Here is a 27,967-nt window from a genome sequence, read left to right on the forward strand (position 1 = left end):
TTTGGCAACAACCATATCTTTTTGTCTTTATTTATAATTCTAATCGTAAATGTAATTGTACCTTGTAAGTCTCTTTGTTTTAGGCACCTAATGTAGTTAAATGCTTATCATCTGTGAATATTAACCTAACTTGTATACGTTTAATTATTATGGGTGTTTATACCGAAAATATACCAATAATGGTGTTTTGATGAACAAGTGAGTATGCAAATGAACAGGAGGGGACTGTCGATGTATCACTCATTACATTCCCCCACCTCAAACTGTGTAAACATCGGACTCTGATCGCCACTCGGTAATAACGATCACTAAAATTTTCCATTCTCTCCCTCTCTTTGCAGGTTATCGCCTGGGTCCTATTACTTTATCGGACAAAGTCCTTGACAGTCACCTCTGTTTGTTATTATCGCACTTGAACTCGCCATGCAGATGACTGGATCTGTCCTCCGTCTCTGTGAAACTTATCACAAATCTTTTCACCTACGGAACCTGCAGCACGAACTTCTTTCTTCTCGCTCCCAGACGACTGCTGCACTATCGGCGAGGCAGAACGTTTGGAGTGCCGCAAAGAGCAAAACGTACCATCTACCGTGCTGTCGCTGGACTACCATGGGCTGGATTGGGGGAGTCGGACTCCGCTTCATGCAGAGGGGACGGAAAGGTCTCTCGTCAATTCGTGACAGCATCACCCGCGAATTGCAAACAACCGGAGAGAGAAAGATGGCGTACGCATATCGGAACGAACTCCGAGACGCAAGAAGAATTGTCGTGAAACTCGGATCGGCTGTAGTGACCCGTGAAGATGAATACGGTTTGGCCCTAGGACGTCTAGCTTCCATCATCGAACAGGTGGGTAGTCTAAGTCCTTTCAAGAGCGCAGGCGCACTACCTTCTCTTCAAAAATGCAATCCCGATGAGCTGGTGGTGCGCCTGTCTGGATAACCGATAGCTCTATCCAGATTAGGGATTCATTTCTGAAATTGAATAGATATTTGAGTATTATTCAACTATTTTTATTCTCTTTTTTATTTGATATTCTCTATTGAAATTTGTCATATAGACGGCTTTGGTAGAGAATATCATATATTGTAAAATTCTAACAAAACTTTTGTCAATTCAGGTATCCCAGCTACAAAACGATGGAAAGGAAATGCTGATGGTAACCAGCGGTGCTGTGGCCTTTGGGTTTCAGAAGTTAAGAGCCGAAATGAGAATGTCCATGTCAATGAGGGAAACCTTATCCCCAAAGGAATCAGTACGACATGTAAGTCAGCTTGAGATTAAATAGAAATAAATCCCATAACGGAATACTAGCTTTTCTCGTTGAACCGAATTAAGAGACCGTCAATACATATATTTAAATTTACACTAATTACTATCCATAACCATTTATTACCAAGAATATCTCTTTTTTTTGCTAAAATAATTTCTAATTTCAATTATTAAAGCATCCAACTCAGCAGCGTATGATACATCGAAATTGCAACAAAATTGAAATTGAAACTGCGTATGTACGTAATGCATGCATATAATTGTGAAAAACCATTTGGTTTTTAACTCTATAGCATAATTTCTGCATAAAATGAAAGCTTCAACATATTAAGATGTGAAACAGTAATCAATTTTTCTACAACTTTATTGAATCTAAAAACTAATCTCAAATTGGCGTTTTATTTGATTATAAATTTTATGGGACATAATGTAGCTAGATCTCTTACTCTCTCATTGTTTTCTGTTTATATTCGCAGGGAGAAATGTCAGGACGGTTATTACCCGAACCACGTGCTGCAGCTGCCGTTGGCCAGAGTGGACTCATGTCCCTTTACGAAGCCATGTTTTCCCAGTATGGAGTTAACATTGCTCAGGTAAATCAATTGCAGAGATTATAATTATAGTTGCTAGAATTTCAAAGTACTGTATAAAAATTCAGTTTTTACAACCAACAATTGCCCACTTGTTCTGACGTCATGCATTTTGACTGAATATTAAAAAATCCTTATTAATCAAGGGTTTTTTCATTTCAATGTTTTAATATCGTCTTGTAATTTATAGGTTCTGGTTACGAAGCCAGATTTCTACAACCCAGAGACATGTGGACATGTGGACATGTGTGTGTATAGGTAGGGTGGCTCCTAGAACGTCCGTTCAAATCCACCTCGTTTCTTTGTACGTTGAACAGACTCTGCAAAACAGGCCAGCGTGTAGTAGTGCAATGTTCGTGTAGTTTAATGCATGTTATGTTGTTGTGTTATGCTGACCTCTTAGCTACCGAGAAGCAGCTATCACCAGGAAGGCTGCTTCTAGATACTCGTCCACACCACGGGAAGGTGGGCCAGTTCCAGTAGATGGGACGCATAAGGTCTCAGGTTATGAGACAACAAAAAAAAAAAAAAAAAAACCCTCTGGGGGCCCAATCCAGAGCTTAAAAAAAAAAAAAAAAAAATAATAATAATAAATAACACACGTATATATATATATATATATAAAATAATAATAAAAAAAAAAAAATAAAAAAATAAATAAAAAATATAAATAAAAATAATAAAAAAAAAATAAATTAATTAAAAAAATAATAAAAAAAAAAAATAATAAATAAATAAATCCTCCTCATCATCACCAATAGTCTCTTGGGCATTCTGGACCCACTTCAGTATTCTTTTCAACACACTATTCTGGTTCAACTGTTTAACAGGCGTTTCCTCAGTTCAAAGGCTCCCTTTGCAAAATCCTGGAATAATTGAAATACACTCCTATTAGATACAAACACCTCTTCCCGACCTAACTCATTTTCAGCAATGATTTCCCTGATTATTTCCCTGACATTATCGTAAATTGTACACACATATAATATATGGTGCCAACTTTCACTCTCACCACAAAAACAGAGATCTGTATCCGAAAGACCCAACTGAAATAATTTCGCTTTCATCGAGCCGTGACCTGTTAGTAAAAATGATGTTTGTAAACTTGGCGTAAACCAACTTCGAACTGTTCTGTCACTTAAAAAGGTAACATCCGGAATAAATTTCTTTGTCACTCGACCAGTAGATACAGTGTCCCATCTTGTTTGCCACAAGTTAACAATCTCGTTTAAACATCTTCTCTTCTCCCTCTTAATATCAGAATTTATGTCAACTTCTATGCCAACAAGTATAGTAGATATTTTCTTCTTAATGCCATAGCACAGCCCTCGATAAGCCACGAACAAATCCAAAGGGACTGCCCCAGCCATCACTTGAAGTGCAGTCGTAGCTACAGTTCTACATACCCTTAATATACTGAGAAGCATCGTTCTTTGTAGTGAGTTTAATTTAGCCTGAAATCTAACAAGAGCCACTCTGTGAGACCAAACTCCCGCTGCATATGTAACCATAGGCAGAAACACCACCTTATAATATAAAAATAAAGTTTTATTGGACACACCCCAATCTCCTCTTGATACTCTTATAATATAGCCGGCAAATTTCCTAATCTTGCTATGTAGATGTGTTATATGCGCATAATAAGACAACTTGTGATCAATAATGAGCCCCAAGTATTTAGTTTCAGAAACCATAGTCAACTGTCTCCCATTTAATTTTATTTGCGGCGGTCGTCCCAAATCAAGTTTGGTTTTAAAAAGCATCATTTTGGTCTTTTGGGGGCTAATGGTAAGCTTAAATCCTTGTGCCCAGGTATTAATATCATTTATTACACGGTTTGCATTTTGCTCCAAATCGTGTCGTGATCGACCTGCCACAATTAATGTGACATCATCAGCAAAAGCTATCACGTGACAATTTACTTGTGGTCGAACCAGCCAGTTCTGTAACACTAAATTCCAAATGGAAGGACCTAATACAGAGCCCTGAGGGCAACCTCGCGTGATTTGTCTTTGAAGGAGAAAATGTTTAGACCTTACAGTCACATATCTCTCAGAAAAATAACTCCTGAACAGACTGTATAACTGCTTAGAACACTCAGCACGACACAGTTGAGAAAGAGCTGCCTCCCACCATACTGAGTCAAACGCACCTTCAAAATCTATATATATAGCGAGTTCATATTTTGAATCAGAGTTTGAAATGTATGTATGAAAGTCCAGAAGAGCATCCTCGCACGATTTCCCCGGTGTAAAACCATACTGATTAGGTGTAATCATGTCATGGCGTTCTAACAATTCTTGTAAACGTATTGCCATTAACCTCTCTAACACTTTCCCCAGATTAGCCAACAAAGCAATTGGACGGTACGACTTAGGCTCAATTAAAGGTTTCCCAGGCTTTCTAATTAGCCTCAATAAAGCAATCTTCCATTTCAATGGAAACAGTCCTTCCTCTAGGCACTTATTATATAACAAAAGTAACATGTTAGGTATTAACTTAAAAAACCTCACTATAAATGCGTTCTCAATCAAATCTATTCCTGGACATTTTGCAAAATTAAGTTTCTTTAACACCCCTGCTAGTTCATCTATTGTAAACGCCATGGTATTGCCTCTAGCTACATAAAATTGATTTTTTCTCCGCAGTTCGAATTGGCACTGTGAGTCTAAGATGGGATCGTCAACCGGGAACAGCCTGGTTAATATTGCATCTACTGAATCCTCCCAGCCAATAGTCTCAGTAGAATCCTCTTGAATTGTATTAAATACCTCCAAACTTCTCAGTTTATCTCTTGACAACTTATATAGCAAACCCCAGGGATCGTTTCTCCCCGATTGTTTTACAAACAATTGCCAGGTTTCTCTCTTCCGAGTTGCCATGGTTCTCTTGTAATTATTTTTAAGAGATACATAATTGTCATGCAATCTAACTACCTCAGAATGACCCCAATTCCGATGCCGCTGGTACTGTCTCCTAGCTCGATATACAGCCCGTCGTAAGACAGTCAGTTCGTTTGTCCACCATGGGCAGGATTTTAGTTTATATTCGCAGGGAGAAATGTCAGGACGGTTATTACCCGAACCACGTGCTGCAGCTGCCGTTGGCCAGAGTGGACTCATGTCCCTTTACGAAGCCATGTTTTCCCAGTATGGAGTTAACATTGCTCAGGTAAATCAATTGCAGAGATTATAATTATAGTTGCTAGAATTTCAAAGTACTGTATAAAAATTCAGTTTTTACAACCAACAATTGCCCACTTGTTCTGACGTCATGCATTTTGACTGAATATTAAAAAATCCTTATTAATCAAGGGTTTTTTCATTTCAATGTTTTAATATCGTCTTGTAATTTATAGGTTCTGGTTACGAAGCCAGATTTCTACAACCCAGAGAGCAGGTTCAACTTGAAGGGTACAGTATTAGAGTTGCTTGGTCTTAATATCATTCCCATCGTGAATACAAATGACACTGTAGTTCCGCCAATGTATCCAGACATCGAAAGGTTAAACCGTCAGTGTCAAGTAAGTCAAAACTGACCACTAAGTTGTGAAATTTGTGTTTACATATTAATCAAATAAAGCTTGAACACAATCGAATTATTTCGGTAATTAATTAATTAATAATCGTTCGTCCATTAAAAATGGACGTTTATTGAAATTAAATTTACACGATATTGTTAGAATAAATTCGTTTTTTTTTAATAATTATATTCTTTTCAAAATATTCTTTCTTTTAAACTATTATTTTTAACTAACTTTAATTATTTCGTAATTATAAAGATAATTAATTAGAAATTGGATGAAAATCTAAATGAACTTAATTAGGAAATATATTTTCTTAATTATAAAAGTTTAGAAATCTTATAATACCGTATTGGTGGACTAATAATATAATAGCAATTGCTTAAAAAACGGTACTCACCTTGAATAAATCTGCAGTGGTATATTGAGAAGAGGTGGTTAGTATTTAGGTTGAATTGTTAGCTAAGAAACTAAGGGGGGAAAATGAAGAAAAAAAACAGAATTTAAAATAAGCGCAAGGAGGTAGAAGTGTACACAACCGATCCTTGGTTGTCATTGAAGAGGGAAGAAGTATTTTAAAAGCTTGAATAAAATAATACATACGATGAGGCCAATAGTCATTACGAAGGACTTACCAAGTTACATAAACCCGGCTACCCATTAAGACCTATTATTTCTTTCATCAGATCAGCCTTTGCCAATTTATCCACCTTTCTTGTCAAAATTATAATGTAGAGAATCTCACCAGATTCTCTACATTATAATTTATAATTATAATTTATAATCTCTATATTATAATTCTCTACATTAGAATGTAGAGAATCTCACCAGATTCTCTACATTCAAAATTAATAACACCAATCAAGCTTTCCAAAAAATAGACAATACTGTAATATCTGACGGAGACATATTAGCATCCTTTGACGTCATATCCCTTTATACTAATGTACATATCCCTTTTACTCTGCAAGCTTTACGGGAATTCTTAACTGCAGATGATACTCTAGCCAAACGCACTTCCCTTTCTGTCGACCACATTCTTGAACTCACCACACTTTTATTAGATGCCAGGTATTTTAGATTTAACAATAAAATTTTCCAACAAACATTCGGGTTACCATTGGGCCTAGGCATTTCTGCCCCACTGTCCGAAATTTACCTAGCCACTATCGAGAAACAAATTTTACAACCCTTTCCCTCTGAAATAAAATTATACTTACGCTATGCCGATGACATCCTAATTATAGGCAATAGACCCATCATTAACAATCTCTTTTCAAAATTTAATTCGGTACATGATAGGCTAAAACTCACCCTTGAATTCTGAATGAACAACCAGATCAATTTTCTCAATCTCACCCTCTATATAACAGGTACAAAACTATGCACAAAGATCTTCAGAAAAAGCATGCACACTGGCAAGTACTTACATTTCTATTCACACCACCCCCTCAGCACTAAAAAAGCCGTCTTACACAACCAAATTCACAACGCCTTAAAATTTAGCTCCTCACAATATGACCTACATAATGAACTTCAATACCTTACCTAAAAATTTCTAGCCAGAGGTTACCCCCCCTCAACTCATCCTAAATACAATTTCCACCGCCAAAAATAAAATTATTAATCCAACCGGACACAATAACAAAACCAACACTCGTATAGTCCTCCCCTACCATAGTGAACTTGCAGGACAATTCCGCCGTACTTTTAATAACACAGACATTTCTCTCGTCTTTTACGCTTACAATAAACTAGGATCCTTTTTAAATTCCTATAACGATACACAAACTTATTCCACCAGCGATCTTAATAATATAATATACCTCATAAATTGTCAGACTGTGACGCCTGTTACATTGGCAGCACTACCACAAAATTCGGTTCTTCCAAATCCTCCAACACTCGCGCATATTACCATTTCAACAGTTTTAGAACAAGTCAATCCAGTACAGAACTCACAATTCATGCCCAAACCCACAATCACACCCCTCTCGTCGACTCTGCTATTTCCATTATTAAACTCAAATCTAATTATAGAATTCTTCAATATGAAGCACTCGTAATTGAATGGGGTCGACATCATTCTAATCTTAAAATTATTAACGCCAAACTCCCCTTCAACCCTTTACCAGCTTGGAACCTTTCGCGGTTAAATTTCCCACGTGTCAAAAAGTGCATCACGAGAGTATAAACTTAAACCTTTAAAACAACACGCGTTCTTTGCCCATTCAATTGCCAACTGAAGACGTTATTATTTAATGAAAGTCCTTCGTAATGACTATTGGCCTCATCGTATTATTTTATTCAAGCTTTTAAAATACTTCTTCCCTCTTCAATGACAACCAAGGATCGGATGTGTACACTTCTACCTCCTTGCGCTTATTTTAAATTCCGTTTTTTTTTCTTCGTTTCCCCCCCTTAGTTTCTTAGCTAACAATTCAACCTAAATACTAACCACCTCTTCTCAATATACCACTGCAGATTTATTCAAGGTGAGTACCGTTTTTTAAGCAATTGCTGTTCTATTATTTTCTTAATTATAAATTAATCACAACAGTAATATGGTACGCTAAGTTTTACTATGCATTATATAATTGATTGGTAGAAGTTCAAGACAGTAACCGATGAGTTTTAATAACAGAGCGATTCAAATTACCGTTCTGAGTTAAACTTTAGTTAAACAATATTCAATGTGAAACTTGGTTTTATTTTTACTGGCATGAGCTGAACATAATAGTAAATGCTATTAATTTTTATTGTAATTTTGTTGAGTTATATCGATACTATAATTCATAGCGTGTGTTTTCTTTTCAAGGTAATTAACATTAAAGACAATGATAGTTTGGCAGCCCATTTGGCCGTTGAAGTGAATGCTGATCTCTTGATTCTTATGACCGATGTGGATGGTATCTATACTCTTCCACCTGGTCAAGATGGAGCACGATTAATACATTCTTATTGTCCAGCCATAAATGGTAATGTGACATTTGGAGAGAAGTCACGAGTAGGACTTGGAGGAATGGAATCAAAGGTTGGATTTACTTTCGGTATTTTTCAATATAGTTAAAATATCCATAAAAAGTTAATACTTTAGCGAAATCTATTTAACTTTTAACTGAATAAATTAATAAAAGTGAGTAAAGTATTTAATATATTTTGAAAAATAATGTAGCAAATTTTCAAAACGGTTCTCCTTTATTTGTATTTCTTGGTGTTTCTTTATGAATTTCGGTGTGCCGCTACAAATAAATAACAAGATAATAATCACAAATTAATAAGTAGAAATCGTCCTTGGATTTAAAAAAATACTTAAAAATGTACATTTTAACGTCTTTGTGTTCTGTGGTCAATGTGATCATCCCGAACGAAGAAGCAGGTATATTCGCCCATTATAACTTCGTGTCATCTTCCTTGCTTGGTACCTCTTATCTATTGAGCGTTATATCGTGGTGGAATCTCTCCCCATACTCTTCATTAATATCGCTAAGATTTTGTCTAAAAAAAGTCTCACTCCAGGTGAGAGTAAAAGTGATGGAGACTGATTGACATTCTGAATCCCATTTTTCTGTAATTTCCAATCAATTTGTTAACTAGTTCTTTGTAATTTTCACCCTTCATATTACCAAAAACACCCATTTACTGCAATACATTTCCTCAGCATCAATCATTTTGTCTTATAGTTCTTGTAAAACCAACATACACTTAAGTTGTGATCCAATAAATACGAAACCTTTCCCTTTTGCAAACAATTTTGGAAACATGGATTGTATATGCTTGAAGGTGTTATCGTGCGGATTCAATACGTTAAACTAATTGTGTGACCAGCTGTACTTGATATGGAGTGGTAGAAGAAATACTTTGTTTCTTGAAACCAAGGGATTATTTATTGAATTGTGTGCGCCAGTCTACAACTCGATTCTTGCAGATCGTTCTCATAAAAAAGGGTTAAGCCCTACACTCTCCATCTGATATCGGATAACTATAGCTTCGATTCAAGAGGATATTAGAAATTCCTCCAGTCTTCGAGGAATTTCAAAAATTCTCGTTTGGAAAGGTCTGGGTCCAAACAAGGACTTTTGTCAAACCTTTCCAAACGAGTGACAAATGGCGAAACCATTATACTGCTACTGAGGATTGAACAGAGTGCGCAACAGGATAGGTAAAAATGTAGCTGTATATTCCCATTTTGAAGCAACACATTTTTCAAACTTTACTTCAATTGTCTATGAAAAGACACAACTCTGCTGGACTGGGAGTAATACAATTTTTTTCATAAAGACCAATCAAATTAAAACAATAGTACAGGTATTCTGCAATAGTGTAGAAACATGCATAAGTGATAAGTATTTTTTTGTGGAACGTGAGAGGCGTGGCGATGAAGTCCCGGACTTGTGCTGTTGCGGTTATGTTCGTTAAGTTTGAAAACAAATGGAAGTGGTATAAATAAATAAATTATCTTTATTGCTGCTAAGTACCGTACAGGTACTGGGAACAATACTACTCTTCACGGCGACATGGCCAGTAGTTTTATGTTAAAGTAGAAAATGATAAATGTGATTAAGAAAATTAGAAAAGGAAAAATGGTATGTTGGTAAAAATGGAAAAGATATGTTGTTCAAACTTCTACTAACAGCTAGTGGTACTGAAATTATTCAGTAGGTTGACAGGTTGCAAGTAACAATCAGTTTATTTTTTAGCATTAATGTTCCCTGTTACGATTTTTCAATGGAGCAAAGAACGAATATCATATTTTGCTTTAAATTGGGAAACTCTGCAAAAGAAACGTATGATATTTTAGAACATGTGTATGGTAATGAAATGTTAAGTCGTATCAGTGTGTTTGAATGGTATAAGCGATTCAAATACGGACGTGTAGAAGTTGGCGAAGACCCAACAAGTGGGCGGTCTTCAGCTTCTCGAAATGAAGACAGAATTGCAAAAGTTCGGGAAATTGTAGCAAGAGAGATCATCGTTTGGCTGATGAGTGATATGAATAAGGAGACGGTTCGTCAAAATTTGCATGAAGGTTTAGGGAAAAGGAAGGTTTGTGGAAAATTTGCTCCGCACAGCCTCACAGATGAGCAGAAGCAACGAAGAGTGTCATCATGCGAAGACTTCATCCAGACTTATCACGACAATCCCAATATCCTCGACTATATTGTCACTGGAGATGAGTATTTGGTGTTTCAGTACGACCCAGAGACGAAGCATCAGATCATGCATGGACTTCGAAATCATCACCAAGGTCCGAAAAGTTTCGTTTACAGAAGTCCACGATAAAGACGATGCTGATCATGTCTTTTGACAAACAGGGTGTGATTCACAAGTAATTTATATCTGAAGGGAAGAAAGTCAATGCTGCGGGCTACGTACAGGTGCTTCAAAGACTATTGAAGCACATTTCCCGGATGAGGATGCAATTTTGAGAGAAAGGCAGCTGGATTATTACACGCAATGCCCCCGCCCATTTCACACTTGTTCTGAAGACATTCCTGAAGAAACATGGCACCCTACTCTCCCAATCTAGCACCAGCGGACTTCTTTCTCTTTCCCAAAGTGAAAACTATCCTCAAAGGAAAGAGATTTCAGGACATAAAGAAAAACGTAACTGCCGAACTGAACATCGTCTCTTTAGCCTCCTTCACCTACTCTTTTCAGAAACTGTTTAGAACGGTGTAATACATGCATTCAGTCAAGTTGTGATTACTTTGAATAAATATAAAACCATTTTTGAGCTTCTTCACTTCGTGTTCTTTTTATTGTACCAGTCCGGGAACTTTATTATCATACTTCGTATGTGGAAGTCTTGCAGCTGCGATCCGGTAGATTCATTCGACTCTTTTAAATGAGATGCTAGTAGCTCTAGACTAGATTTGGTTACACCTGAGTCACTCACTAAGTCATCCAATTCTTGCTGAAATATGGCGCTTTACTTGGACAGTCTTCTAAGGTGTAATTCCAATTATCCTGCGCACCAGATTCATTATCTGGTTCTGAAGACTCTTCTCTGGAAGGAGGATAGGATATAGGAAAGAGTATGGGGATAGCTTGCACCATCATTTTGTAGCTATAGGAAATAAAAAAAAACTGCAGTTTTATGTAGAATAGACTCTAAGTGTTTATTTATAAGTATATTTTTATATATTTATCTAAGCGTTTATTTATACTCATATTTTTATTTGTGAAATTTATATTTGGAAATACAGTATATTTATTATAATTTTTAAATAGGTCAGAGCAGCGAGTTGGGCATTGGAGCGTGGTGTGTCGGTTGTGATTTGTAATGGTACATCGGAAATGGCTGTGTCTAGAATTGTTCAGGGAAAACGCCTAGGAACATTTTTCACAGATCATAAAAGTTTAGCTCTTCCAGTAGAGACACTAGCATCAAATGGTATGTATGATTCAATTACAATTTTAAAAAAAATAATTGATAGCTATTTTCAGGCTCTTGACGTTTCTTGCTTTTTAACAACCTGCTCTTCGTCTTAGCATCCAAATTTTGGAGAGAAAAAAAATATAGAGTTTACATTTGATAAAAGTAATTATAATTAGCATTAATACATATAAAACCTGTTTGTATTTTTAAAGATAAGTATGATAGATGAAAGAAAACTCTACTTTCCTGCTTCTAACAATTAAAAGCAGTTTTTTTAAAACACCGTTCATTTTTAAGCATCTATCTATATATTATATGATATATAATATATAATTTTGAGAAGCAGTCTTTACATTTTTAATAAAACAGTGGTGATTTTTTTTTTATCTACTAAGGGACGTTACTAGTAAGTATTTACTGTTGTGGTTAGAGCCTTTTCGTCGTCTTTCACAACCACAGGAATTTTATTTCGATAGATATGCATTTGTCGCTGGTGAGATTTATTTACGCTATTTTATCGGTCGAGGGGCTTCCAAAACACCATATTCTTTTTTCTTTTTCTCGCTTTGCTTTTGAGAGCGTCGACATCTGAATCCTCTTATTTCTTTCCAGATATTTTCCAATTTGTTTTTAGATGCGATGCATTAACTTCCATCAACTTTGTTTCAACATTTGTATTATATTGAATTTGTATATATATATATTTGTATATATTTTCGCTCTCTTCCAATTCCTTCTAGTAAATCTTTATTGAATTACTACATTAAAGTATTCGCTGATCTTTATTTTTTATCCTTGTCTCTTCAAAATCTATTACTGTTGTTTATGATAAACTCTGAGCTTGCAGAAAGAGATAGCTCTGCATGCTTATTTAAATTTTTCTTACATACAATGGTTCCTAATTTTTCTTCTGGACTTTCATATTCTGAGTTAATGGATCCATATGTCTATTTTCAAATAGGTGATAAATTATATTACTTAATACGTAAAATTAATACAATGGTTTTACGTCAGGCGTCAGTATATTGTGCCTGCAAACAGTGTTCGCTGTTGTTTAAAGATTCGTAGACTGAAAAACCATGCAACACTCGCCTGTTTTGACAGGAAGTGTTTTTGAATATCTCGCTGTGCTCCGTTATATTTTGATCATGATAATCATTTTCAGTAGTGCTTGTAGAAAATTAAGGACCAACAGAGAATAAAGAATGTGATATAAATTTCACATCCTTAGCACTCTTTTACTTGAAGTTATTCTCGTATCATGGGTTTTCACCCTGAAACTTAGAAACAATTGCTTGCTATTCATTGCACAACAAGATGGCGCAACTAAACAAAATAAATTTTCTTTATGCGTTCTATATGCTTTGTATAATCACACATTTTCAAAGGATATAGAACTTTGAAGGAAAACCTACATTTTACCAGGACAAAATTGATATCTACAGGGACGGATTAACAACGTGCCACCTCAATCAGATATTAATTCTTCACTTAAAACCTTACGAATGATTAAATCTTAATAACTAAAGACGTATATCCGTATTTGGAAGGTTTCAGGTCAAGGGTACTGCAATGGGCGTGGCTGTTTTATCAGTTACCATTATTTAGAATGTTCGTAATTTACTATAATGCGTCTATAAGTAATTACAACTTCTGAACTGATTATTTATTATTTCTTTTACGGTTACTTTTGTTGTCTCTGCCTTTCATTCTTAGCTATCGTAAAAAACTGAATATTTTATCCTCATTTGTGTACACTAATGACTGCTGCTTTCTTTACTGCAAGCAAGTCTCCGTTTTGGGTGCTATGATTTTGCAGTTTAAACTTCACTTGCTCTACTGTCAGTTGCTATAATTGCACTTTGATGAGATGGCACTACCATCGAAACGGCAGAGCAATCAATGAATGTTTCACGTCAAACTTATTAACATGCAGAAATATTTTTCATAATTTTATTTTATATTGCTCTGGCATTAGTTTTATATTTAATTTTAATTTTATATTGCAGTTTGATCCACTAACTTGTTTATACTTTGATTTTTTTTTATATAGCTCGGAAAGGTAGTCGAGTGTTACAATCACTTACAGCAGACCAGAGGGCTGATATGATTTATAACTTAGCCGAGTTGTTGAAAAACAGAAAAGAAGAAATTCTGCTTTCAAACAGCCAAGATCTGAAAGCAGCAGAAGAATCAGGTAAGGCAAAACACCTAACGCTAGAAAATACAACGTTAGGTATGATATTGATAAAGATAATTCACCGAAGCACAATTATTCTTTTATATATTACGAATTACTGGAAATTTTTCGTATACTTTTATTTTCCCTACTCGTACATCAGTTATCAATTACATTGTTTCCACGCCAGTTTTTCTGCTAGATGGCGCCACAGATTCAGCATTATGCTTGTTCTGAATATACACCTAAGAAGTCGTTATTAATTCGTATTAATTAATATCGGCTATAAATTAAGTAAGTTATAATTAGTTGGCATATAGACATTAATTAATGCTGGGTTATTGGGTAATTAAATTATGTTTTCGTTGGTATGCAAACTTTACTCTTATTTCTAAATAAATAACGTGAGGTTGACGCTTTTGATTTATTTTGCTGGTTTTGTCACCGTCTACATAATAAATGAGTATATTAGAAAAACCATTGTTCACTTTCCCTTGCGTAATGAGGCATCGTTGAACACGCAAGATGTCAAGTAATATACACATTATTAAGTTAACAAAGTTATGTTGCGTGTAGGAGGTGGCAGTAATTAAAAATAATTAATATGCTCATCATCGTAGCTTCGAAAACGAACTACGATGTACAGATTTAATTGATAATCTGTTATTATAGTGTTTAGTAAAGTAATTGCCTATATTTTTAGGCCTAGCCAAACCCTTGCTTTCCCGATTATCGCTGACGCCTTCTAAACTCAATAGTTTGTCTGACGGCCTACGACAGATTGCAGAAGGGTCACACAGTATTCTCGGTCAGGTACTGAGGCGTACTAGAGTGGCTGAAGGGATGGAGTTACAGCAAATTACCGTTCCAATTGGAGTTCTGCTTGTGATATTTGAGTCTCGCCCGGACTGCCTACCTCAGGCAAGTTGATTAATCAGAAATTAACTTGATTTGGATTGGATTGAAACTTGATTAAATTTTTCGATTTTGAATACAATCTAAATGAAACTGAAAATCAAATACTAACTAAAGAAAAATAGATAATGTTCTGATCATTCTCCAATTTATTAAGGATATTTAAAATATATATGAATAAATTAATTTCTTAGCATAGGAAAGATATTTTAAAATTACCGCACTTACTAAAATTAATTTGTGTTTCTGTATACAGGTGGCGTCTTTGGCAATCAGTACAGGAAATGGATTACTGCTGAAAGGCGGGAAGGAAGCTACCCATACCAACAACTACCTTTATGAGTTAGTGAAGGAGGTGTTGGCTAGCTTTGGAGCTGAAGACGCAATTTCTCTAGTAAGTAAGATGTCCTGTCAGGAACAGGCATAATAGTAAAGCTAATCACACTTACTCAACCGTGCATGAAAAACAGCTGAAGAAATGTTAAGCAGTTGCTCTTGACATTTCTAAGGCTTTTGCTCGTGTTTGACATGAAGATATTCTAAACAAGCTCCCATCTTACGGACTAACAACTGTTTTTTTGCCAATTGTTATCCAGTTTTCTTTCTGATCACCCACTGTGGGTGATAGTAGATGGCTCTCTGTCTTCTAACTTCTTTGCTAATGCTGGTGTTTCCCAAGGTTCAGTTCTTTATCCCAGTCTTTTCCTCTTGTACATTTAATGACCTTCTTCCATTTACCGGAAATCTTATCTGCAGTTTTACTGATGATAGCAGATTGCATTCTATCTTCCAGTTTGAGAAACCTTATCCTGCACACACACAGTTTCGACTTCTCGAATGTCCACCACCACCAGTTCCTTAAATGCTGATTTCCAGATAATTCGCCTATGGGCAAACATTACCTAGCTACTTCCAATCCTTCTGAAACTCAGTCCTGACCTATTTCTGGGATAAAAAAGTCTATTGTTCCTTTGCTCGTCTTCGATGAAACTCAGATTTCTAGACATGATCACATATCTCTATAGGAATATGCGTATCGCAAATGTTGCTTTCTCTGAATGAAAGGCCTGATACAGCCGAGTGTCCAGGAGCAAGAGTACAATAGTATACACTCTTTGAGTGGACCACAGTTCAAGCCCATGACTGCTAAATACGTTTAATAAATGTAAATTCCTCTGATTTGGTGGTCGAGCCGGAGTATAAACAACTGGGTTTTATTTTTCGCTCTTGGCATTACGTTTCTTCAAAACAGCTATTCACTCTGTACAAATCTCAATTCCTCCCTATCATGGAATATTGTTCCCACATAATAATAGTAGAGGCATGTGATGCATCAGCCAAAAAAAAAAAAAAACATTTCACACATCCATTCCCTCTAAACGTTATCCAGTTCCTCCTTGAATTTATTTAAGTTATCAACTTCCACAACGGCAGATGGAAGTTTGTTCAGCAATCAACTACCTGCTGGCTAAAAGTAAATTTCCGCACATCTATTATATAATTGTCTTTCCTCAATTTGAATTTATGCCCTTTCAGGTTCGTAATCTGAGAAAGAGGAAGAATTCCATCAGAATTGAGCCTGCTGAATTCTGATTTTGGGGACAACATCTCCCCCAAAACTTCTCTCAGGATTCTAGATTCCATTCAAAAGAGGGGCAGTCAGTTTAATTAATGACCTGTCTCTTTACAAAGGCTCTTTACTTTCTGTCTCATAAACGTTCTGTTTCTACTGCATGCCCTTTCTATTCATACTTCCAATAGCACTGTTCTTCTGAATTACCATCTGTAATTTTCTCTCTCTCTCTCTCTCTCTCTCTCTCTCTCTCTCTCTCTCTCTCTCTCTCTCTCTCTCTCTCTCTCGCTTCCAAATCAATTCAAACACGTGCTGCAACTGATCAACATACTGTCCAACAACTGTCCAACTTCGAACTCACAGGTCCAACTTTTCTTCTTCCTCATTTATCCATTCAACTTCCGTAAAAAAAAGGCTGTTATACGAATGCGTGACCATACGCATTTTTGCTTATTAACATACTGCATATAACAAAATATTTTTGGAAGCTCATGTGGTTCCGTTAAGATTTATGGTCAATCTGGTAGTCTAATTAGTAATTAGCTGTAGTATTACTTGATGCATGGTGACAAAGCGTGTTCATAAATCTTTCGGTATTCCCACATGGTCCGTCTAATTGTTTACAATGCTTTATTTAGTAACTAATAATGACTGGTAAGGTAATGACCTAATCAATTATCTCTCTATCAACCTACTGTATATATGAAGTTTCGCTTCATTTTTTTTTTTTTTTTTTTTTTTTTTGATTCTTCCGGTCCATTGTATTAAACTCTTTGGAGATGGAGATTTTCTGTTTCTTAATTATCAAAAACTTGATTGTTCCTGCTACTTCGTTAAGAAGGAATAGTTATTTTATTTTTGGTACTTCACTTTATATTTTACTAATGTCTGTTTTAACTATTTTCAATTTGCTGAAGTGTTTATCACGTATTTTTTAAAGATTGTCACGGTTGAAGTTCATTGCTTAACATGTTCAGGCATGTTCTTAATGAGTTTATTAAGAATCCTGAGCGAAATTAACACCTACTTTCAAAACTGAACCAAAATTTATAAATCTCATCACTCTGTGAAGATTATAGTCGATATTATGAAACGAGTCTAGTAAGAGCTATGCATTCGTTCACATAAACTGATTTAAAATATCGTTTTATCAGCACAGAAACAACTAGGTTATCATTAATTTAAATAATCAATAGCATAGTATACTAGGGGAATTCAAAAAGTTAGCATTTTAACTTACTTCTAGTGAATATGATTACGCAGTATTTTTTCGGCAGTTATACATCTTCTTGTACGTCATTGTATATCCCAGTTTGATAGATCCAATCCTTTTTTGCAGGTGATTTTGTGAAATAAAGACTAGATTCGAAATGGAGACAAAAGAACTATGGACAGGGATATCTTTGAAAGGGATGTCCCCAAAGGTTCGTGCTGGTATGGTGCGGACATTGAAGGATGAGGTTCTTGCATATTCCACAGTTGTGAAGTGGATCGTTCTGGACGAACCTTCACATCCACCACTGAGAAAAACATCAGCCGCTTGCATGACCTAGTGATGTAAGACAGGTAAATGACTATTGTATAGCTGAGACTGTAAGCATTTCTTTTGGCAGTGTCGATTCAATCCTGATGAAATCTTTAAAGATGAAAAAGGTCAGTACTGGATATGTCCCAAGAATGTTGACATGTGAGCAAAAGACATGCCGCAAACGAATGTGATTCACCAACTGGAATATGCTTCGTGCGGATCTATGAAATTTCTGGTCCCGGATTGTTATAATGGATGAAGCACATAGTAGCATGGTGTTTTGTGAAAGTCGCCACCTGTAGTTTCCCACATCTAGCGCCTTTCACAAAACACTATGGATGAAGCATATCATTAATTTGACTTTGACCCAAGGTTTAAAATACAGTTTAATATGGAAGCATCCGTGTTCTCTGCCTCCCAAGAAGTTTAGTGTTGCGCCATCAGCTAGCAAGATAATGGCATCCGTTTTTTTGGGACGTAGAAGGTATCATCATGATTGACTAACTGGAAAAGGCACCACTCTCACTGTGAGAGTGGTGCCTTTTCAACATCATAAGACAACTTCCTGAAGAGATCAAGGAAAAGCGGCATGGAAAACTGCTAAAAAAGTGTCTTGCTCCTTCACGACAATCCATCCATCACACCTTCCAGATTGCGATCACCGCCATACAGACTGCAGGATTTCAGTTGCTTCAGCACCCACCCTGTTTTTCAGACCTTGCCCGTAGTGACTTTCATTTGTTCCTCAAGTTGAAAGTCAACATCCGTAAGAAGAGATATGCTTCCGACTCTGAGGTGGTCGCAGCTGTGGGTGCATGAGCTTGGAGGACCAAGATAAAGTTTTTTTTTTCCAATGAGATTAAGGCACTAGAACATCAGTAGGAGACGTGCATTGCAGTGACCGGAGACTATGTAGAAAAATAAAAAGAGAATCATAATGGTACGGCTTTTTGTATGTGTTAGAATACGAACTTTTTGAGCCACCCTGGTAGATTAAGTACATTCCTTTTTTTTTCTGTCGTTTAGGTGAATTACAGAATTTTTCTTAATACTGTACTTTCTTTTTAGGTGAATAATCGAGAAGAGGTTGGGGAACTGCTGGAGCTCGAAAACTATATAGATCTTGTAGTTCCTCGAGGTTCTAGTCAATTGGTTCGAAGTATTCAACAGCAGAGCAGAGGAATTCCAGTGCTGGGTCACAGTGAAGGAGTATGTCATGTTTATCTCGACAAAGATGCTGACCTTAGGACAGCTATTAAGATAGGTATGTAGAATTGTATAAAATATCTAATAGAAACATTAATAAATTAAACAGATTTACAAGGGTCGAGCAAAAAGTTCTGATCTTGATTTAAAAAAAAAAACCATATCCGAATGTCTCTTTTTATTTTATCTTTTTTTTAATTAGCAATTTGGAACAAAAATAAAAAGTTTTGCCATTACCAGTTCTAGATCAGAAAACGTAGAATTGGCCATCAATGAAATATGCGCCCATTCCTCGTTATTTAATATCAAAAATGACAAGAGTAAATTCATTGTTTTAAAAAACTTGTTTCTTCATTGAGAGAAAACATGTACTTCACTAAATTCATTTGTAATATTGACATTAATGATTATCCCAACTTTTCTGAACAAACTGATTTCAAAAAAAATTGTAAAAAAAAAAGTTTATAATGTTGATAGCAATAAAAAATTGATTTAAAGATTTACTCAACGTTGGAAGTTTTTGAGAGATGAAACGATTACGCGCACCAAGTTGGCTTCTTACAGGTTCCTTTTTTTTCAACTGGCGCAATTCACTCGAACATTTAATATCAGCAATCAATCGATGCTGACTTTCATTTACTTTATGACTCCCTCCTTCGTTCAAAACGTGATGACATTTAATTAAGAATTATTGCAAAAAGGCAATTATTATATACCTGATGGACGTAATTAATGTTATCCTCTGTTTACTGTCCTGTCATAAAAATAATGAAGCGAAAATTAAAAGTAGCGGTTGTCCGTTATTACGAGTACTGTCTATATAAAAGTCCGATATAACGAGCATCATTATTACCATACCATCGATTTAATGATACAAGGAGCTCAATTCTTATGAAGGTGAAATGCACTGATTTGGTTTTGGCTCACCACCCCTTTGGTAGGAATCCGGCCACCATCGTTAGGTCCCTGATGATGGGGAAGGCTCAAAGGTCGTGAACGACTGATATGAGATTGTAGTAAGCGAGGAAGAATGGGTCGGCGTCGAAACCTTTCTGACTTTTAACGTGGATTAATTTTGAGGAGAGGGGGTTAGCAAGACGTGAAGGTGCCAGCATCTTGACAACAGCGAACATGGTTAAGTGCTCCAGTTCTGTTGTGTTTCGAATGTGCCCCGGCTGGCTCAACGCCGGTCGAATAACCACCGAAAGGTCACACGTGAGACAGCCACGTGGATCGACGACCGTGGTAAGTGTCATGTGTTTCGCCACTTAACACAGCAGCAGCTTACCACCCAGTACAACGTACGAATAGCAGGACCAAAATCCACATGGACTATGCACTCGTATAGGCTAATGTTCAACGCTGTTACTAGTAACCATGCTCATTGCGAGACAAAAGAAACTGCGCCTTGCATGGACACGTTTCCATCAACACTTGATCACCGACATGTTGAAATCTGGCCAGATGAATCCCGTTTCCAATTCTATCATGCTGAGAAGCGTATCCACATTTGGAGAAAGCAACCTGAGGTCATGGCACCTGGATGCACTATTGGTGTTCGGCAGGCTGGAGAAGGTAGTGTTATGGTTTGAGGACTGCTTTCATGGCATGCAAGGTCCTCTGATCACCGTTAATCAACGACTCGATGGGAACACCCACCTTTCTACCGCTGACAACTAAGTGAATCCCTTCATGATGACAGTGTATCCAGACAACTCCGGCGTCTATCAACAAGCCAACGCGTCATTCCACAAAGCTCGGCAGGTTTCTAACTGTTTCAGGAACATGACAATGAATTCTCCGTCATCCTATGGCCGCCCAACTTACCGATTTCAACCCAATTTAGCATGAAGGACATTCGATGCCACTACCATCCAACTGGCAATGTGCGGACATTATTGGACACATTGTACAACGAAGAGTAGCACTACCACAGGATACCCTGTAGCACCTTATGGATTTTATGCCAAGATGTATACGGGCTGTATTACGGTCAAATTATTGTATCCCTCGAGTATTAGATAAGTGTTGCTAGTGCAAAGTTAACTTTGACTGTAGGTGTAACATTTCGCTAAGTGTGTGTGTCTGTTTAACTTTTAAACGTTGTGTGCATCTTGACACGTGCTATTATGTTTTCGTCCGTATGGCACCTGAAAATTGAAATGGAAAACAAAACAGACTCTTTGGTAAATATTCCAACCAAGCAACGTTCACTGAGAACTGGCTGAATAAAGCTGACCATCAATTGCACAACTGCCTCAGGAATTTAGCCATTTTGTCTGTAATCCATCACAGAAACAGACCAATTAACTTTATTCTTGTGAGCTTGTTATCTTCATTTGGACTTTGTTTATTAGTATGGTCGACAAGCTGTTTATCTATTTCAGCTCGTTTTTCAATAACTGTAACGCAATGTTTATTAATTATTATTTGGAATTTATACAAAACGTAATAAATTAAATTTTACTTGAAAAAAATGTTTTTATGGCTGTCACAACAATGTATTTTGCCTTCTTTCCAAACTGCAGTACGTGACTCCAAGTGTGATTATCCAGCTGCTTGTAATGCTATGGAAACTCTACTATTACATCGGAGTCTTGTAGAGAAAGAATTCTTTGTGGAACTGTGCAATTCACTCAAGGAAGAAGGGGTAAGACAAAAAAAACCTACAAGCTATTAATTAATATGTCTTGTGTCTCTATAACTGGAACAGATTTCCTCATTATTTTGAACACTAGATATTGTAATTCTGTTTTTAACAACTAAATACCCAATGGATATTTTATTAGTCCTCCTTACTGTTTCGTAGGTAACCATATACTCCGGACCTCGACTGTCCAAGCTGCTTACATTTGGTCCACCTCCAGCTAAGTCAATGAAGATAGAATATGGAGATGTTGAATGCGCTATTGAAGTTGTAGATGGTGTAGACTCAGCGGTGGATCATATTAACACCTACGGTAGTGGACATACGGATGTCATAGTAACAGAAAATGGTAAGTCAATAAAGTGAAGACACTAAATGGAGATTCTTTTTTTTTCTCTAAATTCCTTTTTTTTTCATGTGTGCTTTGTTATAACAACTCTTAAACAGTTATCACAAACTTTGTTATTTGTTTCATCAGTAATGTTTTTTTTATTCTTCTCTGTCTCCCTCTCTCTCTCTCCAGATGATGCTGCCAAGTATTTTCTACAAGCGGTTGACAGTGCCTGCGTCTTTCACAATGCCAGTACTCGTTTCTCTGATGGTTATAGATTCGGCCTGGGTAAGCAGCTTTTAATTTTTATCAGTTGTCACGACGAATGTACTTCTATTAGTGCATGGCCCGGGAAACTCGTGGTTAAAGTGTAGGTTGTTATAATTGTGATCGTTTTGTGTAAAATGGACAAAATAGACTTGCACAATAGAGGGAGTGAACAAAATAATGGAAACACCTATGATAAGAGTTACCAGTATGCACTAATGTGGTGTTGGGCCACCCTTTGCTTTTAAAATAACTTCTATTATACGTGGAATAGATTCAAATAAATCTTGAAACTGTCTTAAGAAGAGTATTGGATGGTTCTTTTTTGGAGGAACGTTTCAAGCTTTTTGAGTGATCAAGGTGAAGGAAATCCGCTTCTCACTCTCCTCTCCAAATATGTCCACAGTGGGTCAATAACGTATAAGTCTGGTGATTGTGATGGCCATGGAAGATACTTAATGTCAGTTTTATGCTCCTCAACTAAGACTGAACGCATCTCGCTGTGTGTATTGGAGCACTATCATCTTGAAATATGGCATCGTGTGGGGAAACAATGTTTACACCATGAGATGAAGTTTTACTCAGAATATCCAGGGCTATTTTAAGAACTCTAAGGCCCTCAAGCGAATTTCCAAATGTGGCCCCTATTCAGTGTAAATTATTTTGTTTTAATTTTTCTCTGGGTCTCTGTTAGTCATATTCCTAACCCTATGTATTAAAAGAGCTACTGGAAACTACGCTCCATCACCACGTCAAAGTTGTAAAACCAGTCGATTGAGTTTTTCTTTTCTTTCCTTTTTTTTTCCGTCTTTTAAATTTTAAATTTATTTATATATTTTTTTGAAATTTTTAATTCGTATGAAATTTGTTCGAAATATAAAGAAAATACCTATGAACAACTTAAAGAAAAGTTTTTTTTACAAAAATTATAAAAGTGGTTTTCAAAGTGGCAAATTCCTGGATGGCATCATTAAAATCGATGTTTTGTAAAAGCTCATTCTCTATTGCCATTAAACTTATATGATTTAAACGCGACTGGTTCATATTATTTCTATATTCATTCTTTATAAACTTTAACTTTGAAAATGAACGTTCACCGCTTGCGTTTGTCACCATCATGCTCAAAAATATTCTCATTGCAATTTCAATACGGTATTTGGAAATACATTGAAAATGTTTTCTCGTTGCATATGAGCATCATCATCATCATCATCATCATCATTCAGCCATTTTCAATCCACTGCAGGATGAAGGCCTCTCCAGCAACTTTCCAGTTCCTTCTGTTTTGAGCACTGGCCATCCATTTACTACTCAAAAACTCGTGAATTTCATCTATCCATCTCTGCCTTTGTCTTCCAGGTTTTCTTCTAGCTCCTCTTGGGTACCATTCTGTTATTTTCTTAGTCCATCTGTCATCATGTCTTCGAGCTATGTGTCCTGCCCAAGACCATTTTAGTTCTTTAGTTTTGATAAGAACGTCCTTTACTTGAGTTTGCTGCCTAATCCATGTGTTTCTCTTCTTATCTAACAGTCTGATTCCCAATATAATTCGTTCCATTCTTCGCTGTGTAGTTCTTAGCTTCTCTTCCATTCTTTTGGTGAGTGCCCAAGTTTCACTTCCATAAGTCATGGTGGGGAGTATACATTGATTCATTATTTTACGTTTCAGGCAAACTGGGATATTGCTCTTCAGTATGTGACTATATTTCCTGAATGCTATCCATCCGAAATTTATTCTTCTCTTGACTTCCAGCCATTTATCATTATTACAGCTAATGACTTGTCCCAGATAAGTATATGACTCCACCTTTTCAATTACTGTTCCTTCAATCTTTATTTCCCTTTCCGTGGCATACTTGTTCATCATTACTTTTGTTTTAGCCATATTCATCTTTAGTCCAAAATCCTTACTAACTGTGCATAACTGATTAAGATTTTCCTCTAATTCTTTGGGATCGTGGCTTATGACCACAATGTCATCTGCAAATCGTAAATGGTTTAGGTACTCTCCATTCACATTGACTCCTTTCTGCGACCAGTCTAATCTTCTGAAAGCTTCCTCAAGGGCAGCAGTAAACAGCTTCGGAGATATTGTGTCTCCTTGTCGAGCTCCTTTCTCGATTTTAAATTTGCTACTGTCTTTGTCTAGTCTAATAAAGGATGTAGCACTCTCATATATTTTCTTCAAAATCATAATATATGGAGTATCTATGCCTTGTCTTTCCATTACCCGAAACATTGCCTTATGCTGTATGGAGTCAAACGCCTTTTCATAATCCACAAATGCCAGGCATAATGGTGTTTTATATTCATTTGCTTTCTCCATTAGCTGTGATATTACGTGAAGGTGATCCATAGTTGAGAATCCTGTCCTAAAGCCAGCTTGCTCTTTCGGTTGATTCTCATCAAGTATTCTTTCTAATCTGTTAGTAATGACCCTTGTGAACAACTTGTAGATATGGGATAACAAGCTAATTGGTCTATAATTTCCAATTTCTGATTTATCTCCTTTCTTATGCCAGCAAAACTATGATTGCATTATTCCACTGCTTAGGCATCACACCTTTTCTAATGCACTTTGTGAAGAGCCTTGCCAGTTTTTGTGTTATGTCTCTTCCTCCCAATTTTAACAACTCTACAGTAACTTCATCTTCCCCCGGGGCTTTCCGATTCTTCATTTTCTTCAATGCATGTTCTACCTCATCAGGAAGAACATCGGGTATGTCGTATGTGTTGCTACTTTGCAATCCATGTTCCCCACTGCTGGTATCATTCCCTCGCTCCTTGTATAATTCTCTATAGTAGTCTTCTGCTATTTGAATTATGCCTTCTCTGCTGTTTATAAGTACACCATCGCTATTCTTCAGTTTCAGTATCATTTGTCTTTCTGTATTACTGCTCATGGCTGCTGATTTAAATCCTTTGTTTTCCCTTAATGCGTGTTCTACTTTTCTTGTGTTAAATCTTCTTATGTCCTCTCTGAGTCTCTTTCTAATGGCTTTGCATAACTCAGTATACTCAATTTTCTCCCTGTCAGTGTTTTTCTTGCTCTTCATTTGTCGTCTTTGGTTCATCATGACAAGCGTTTCTTGACTAATTTTTTCTTCTTTGGATTTCTGTTTCCCTATAGGTTTCTTGGGCTTTATCACTTTCAGAAAGTTGTAATATTCCTCGTCGATATCTTGGTCCTGAGCAGTCTGCAGAAGCTCAAACTTGTTCTTAAGTTCCAGTACATACTGCTTTTTCTCCTCCTCTGTTATTTCAAAGACCTTTGTATTATTTACTATGAGTTTAGAAAGCCAAAAACATTATTCGTATATCATTATGTCCCGTGTTTGCGGTGCTTTCGTCCGAAACGTAACATATGGGACAGAGGGTCTTTTAAAAAATTATTCAAGATCAACAAGTGAGGCCCCCAGTAAGCCGAGGCACCTGGCGTCCGCCGGATGCGCCCATACGTTAAAAGAGCCCAGAGAATCAGTTGCAATAATTCACCCGTTCAGGGTGATGATAGGACTTAAAGAATACGAAGATATTGCTATCCAAACCATTGTTGATCCTCCTCCATGTTTGATGGTTGGCCAAGACAGTCCCGATGATGCGTTTCCTTTGGAATTCGTCAAACGTAAACTCGTCTAGATGTTGAAAAAAGTGGATGATGATTCGTCTGAAAATATGACGCTTCCGCTCATCAAGTGTACAGTTTTTGTACTCCTTACACCATTGCATCCTCTTTATAGCATTATTCCAGTAACGAGTGACTTGGCAATAAGCAGCTTTGCCACGAATTTCAGTTTTATGAAGTTGTGGTAGGGTTTTAGGAGCATCAGCAACTAAGGCCATATTGCTCCGTATATACTGTCTGTAAATCGCGTGCGTTCTGTAGTCAATTTTCTGTTTGCTGGAGGAAAAACCTCATTTTCCGGGAAAAAAAACCATGCTACCCACGCCTGAGGCCAACTAACTCAGCCACCTTGTGAAAAAGGACCATAAAAATTCCTCCAGTCATCGACGGGACTTGAACTCAGGTCTTTTCCTGCTGGTGTGGGAAGGACGGCGATTCTACCACCTGTGCTACCCACGAGGGCGTTTTATGAAGTCCTCGCCGAACTGTTCTGCTAGAAACTAAATTTCTGAGACTGATATTAAGTTCTGCAGTTATTTTCGACGCCGTGTTATGTTTTCCGGATACAATCCTTTTCAATGTCCGGCGGATCTCTTTCAGTTAGCTTCGGTTGGCGATAATTTTCTGGAAAATGAGATAATCATTTTACCCTCCAGTCAAAAGCCTCTGCACAAGTATTTTGATCCTGCAAGTACATCCACAGATGTACTGCAAAACCAAGAATGTATTATTCAGAGTTGAATCCAAACCTGCAAAAGAAATTGTGTGGCTAATTTACAAGATTTGTCTACTTATTTAGAGGAAGCATAACTATTGGTAGCATTACTACTGATTTCATAATCTGTGTCTTTGGTGACTGTGGTAACTTATACCACGATTAATTCCAATTATTATTTGAATTTCAATTAATTTAATTTTATTATTTTAATTAACTTAATTCCAGTTATTATAAACTGACAATCAAATCCAACTTTCTTTGTTTTTCAATTTTCTAGGTGCTGAAGTAGGAATTAGTACTTCAAGGATACATGCCAGAGGACCTGTTGGGGTTCAGGGCTTGCTTACAACAAAGTGGATTCTTCATGGTTCTGGTAACGTGGTAACCGATTTCAGAGAAGGAGGACCAATGAAATACGCCCACGAACCACTTCCAGTGTTTGTCGCAGAATAATAGTCTTCTGGAGATACGCTACTTATTAACAGCTTTATATGTATTGTTTTTAAGAAGAAGGCAAAGAAGTCTAAATCTTTAAGCTTGCCATTACCGCATGTCGAGCACTGTAGTGAAAATTAGTTAAATTCATTGTGTTCAAAGTCTGAAACTAATAATTGTATTTATTTGTATTTAGTGTATCGGTTTTTGTATACTTGTTAGTGTTTCTCCGTTAATGTTTGTGTGTACTGAGTAACGTTTTTAATTTATAAAACCCAGCTGTATATAGTTTCCTTCGTGTCACAAATTGAAATTTAAAAAAAAAAGAAAGGAAAAAATTAAGTGCCTCGTGCCACGTTGTGTATAAAGTTGGAAGTGAAATGTGTATTATATGTTGATCGTGCATATGTATTTATTTTTGAAAGACGAAACGGGATCACAATAAAATTATATTTTTAATTCAGTGTATAAATTATTGCTTGTCAGTTACTTTACACTTTACATGTTGCAAATGGTGTGCTTGTCAACAGAGAGGATTATTACTAAGGTTCTTTTAAAAATAAAATTAACTTAAAAACATTAAAATTAATTTTAAACATCATTGTATAATTTAAAAATAAATTAGAAATTCGTAAGAGTAAATAATAATTTGAGATTTTGTTTACTTTGTCAAAATATATGAAATGAGAGCAAAAATTAAGGTAGCGGGTTAATGGCAATTTCAAAGCCACCACTTCCAGTTTTCCATGCATATTAAATAATTACATAAATTTCAT

General features: G+C 36.4%; 1 protein-coding gene across 1 annotated transcript; it reads left to right on the top strand.

Moving 5' to 3' along the window:
* Positions 1-607: 607 nt before the first annotated feature.
* On the top strand, positions 608-27,209 carry P5CS (Delta[1]-pyrroline-5-carboxylate synthase). The gene is made up of 14 exons (XM_090374556.1): positions 608-849; positions 1,121-1,264; positions 1,749-1,865; positions 5,221-5,385; positions 8,204-8,419; positions 11,620-11,782; positions 13,821-13,964; positions 14,650-14,867; positions 15,118-15,255; positions 19,031-19,226; positions 21,697-21,818; positions 21,978-22,164; positions 22,339-22,434; positions 27,034-27,209. Exons 1-14 carry the CDS (start codon positions 610-612, stop codon positions 27,207-27,209), a joined length of 2,322 nt encoding a protein of 773 aa, XP_090230682.1. The 5' UTR covers positions 608-609.
* The last annotated feature ends 758 nt before the right edge of the window (positions 27,210-27,967 follow it).

Source organism: Mastigoproctus giganteus, chromosome 5, assembly GCF_048544385.1.
Source record: "Mastigoproctus giganteus isolate SK-2022 chromosome 5, ASM4854438v1, whole genome shotgun sequence".
NCBI classification, from domain to species: Eukaryota; Metazoa; Arthropoda; class Arachnida; order Uropygi; family Thelyphonidae; genus Mastigoproctus; species Mastigoproctus giganteus.

Bases quoted from the DNA above. Each gene is read 5' to 3' on its own strand.
- P5CS (XM_090374556.1), top strand. From the start codon at position 610: ATGGGCTGGATTGGGGGAGTCGGACTCCGCTTCATGCAGAGGGGACGG. The intron at 1,265-1,748 runs GTAAGTCAGCTT...TTATATTCGCAG, and splicing joins CAAAGGAATCAGTACGACAT to GGAGAAATGTCAGGACGGTT. The intron at 1,866-5,220 runs GTAAATCAATTG...TGTAATTTATAG, and splicing joins ATGGAGTTAACATTGCTCAG to GTTCTGGTTACGAAGCCAGA.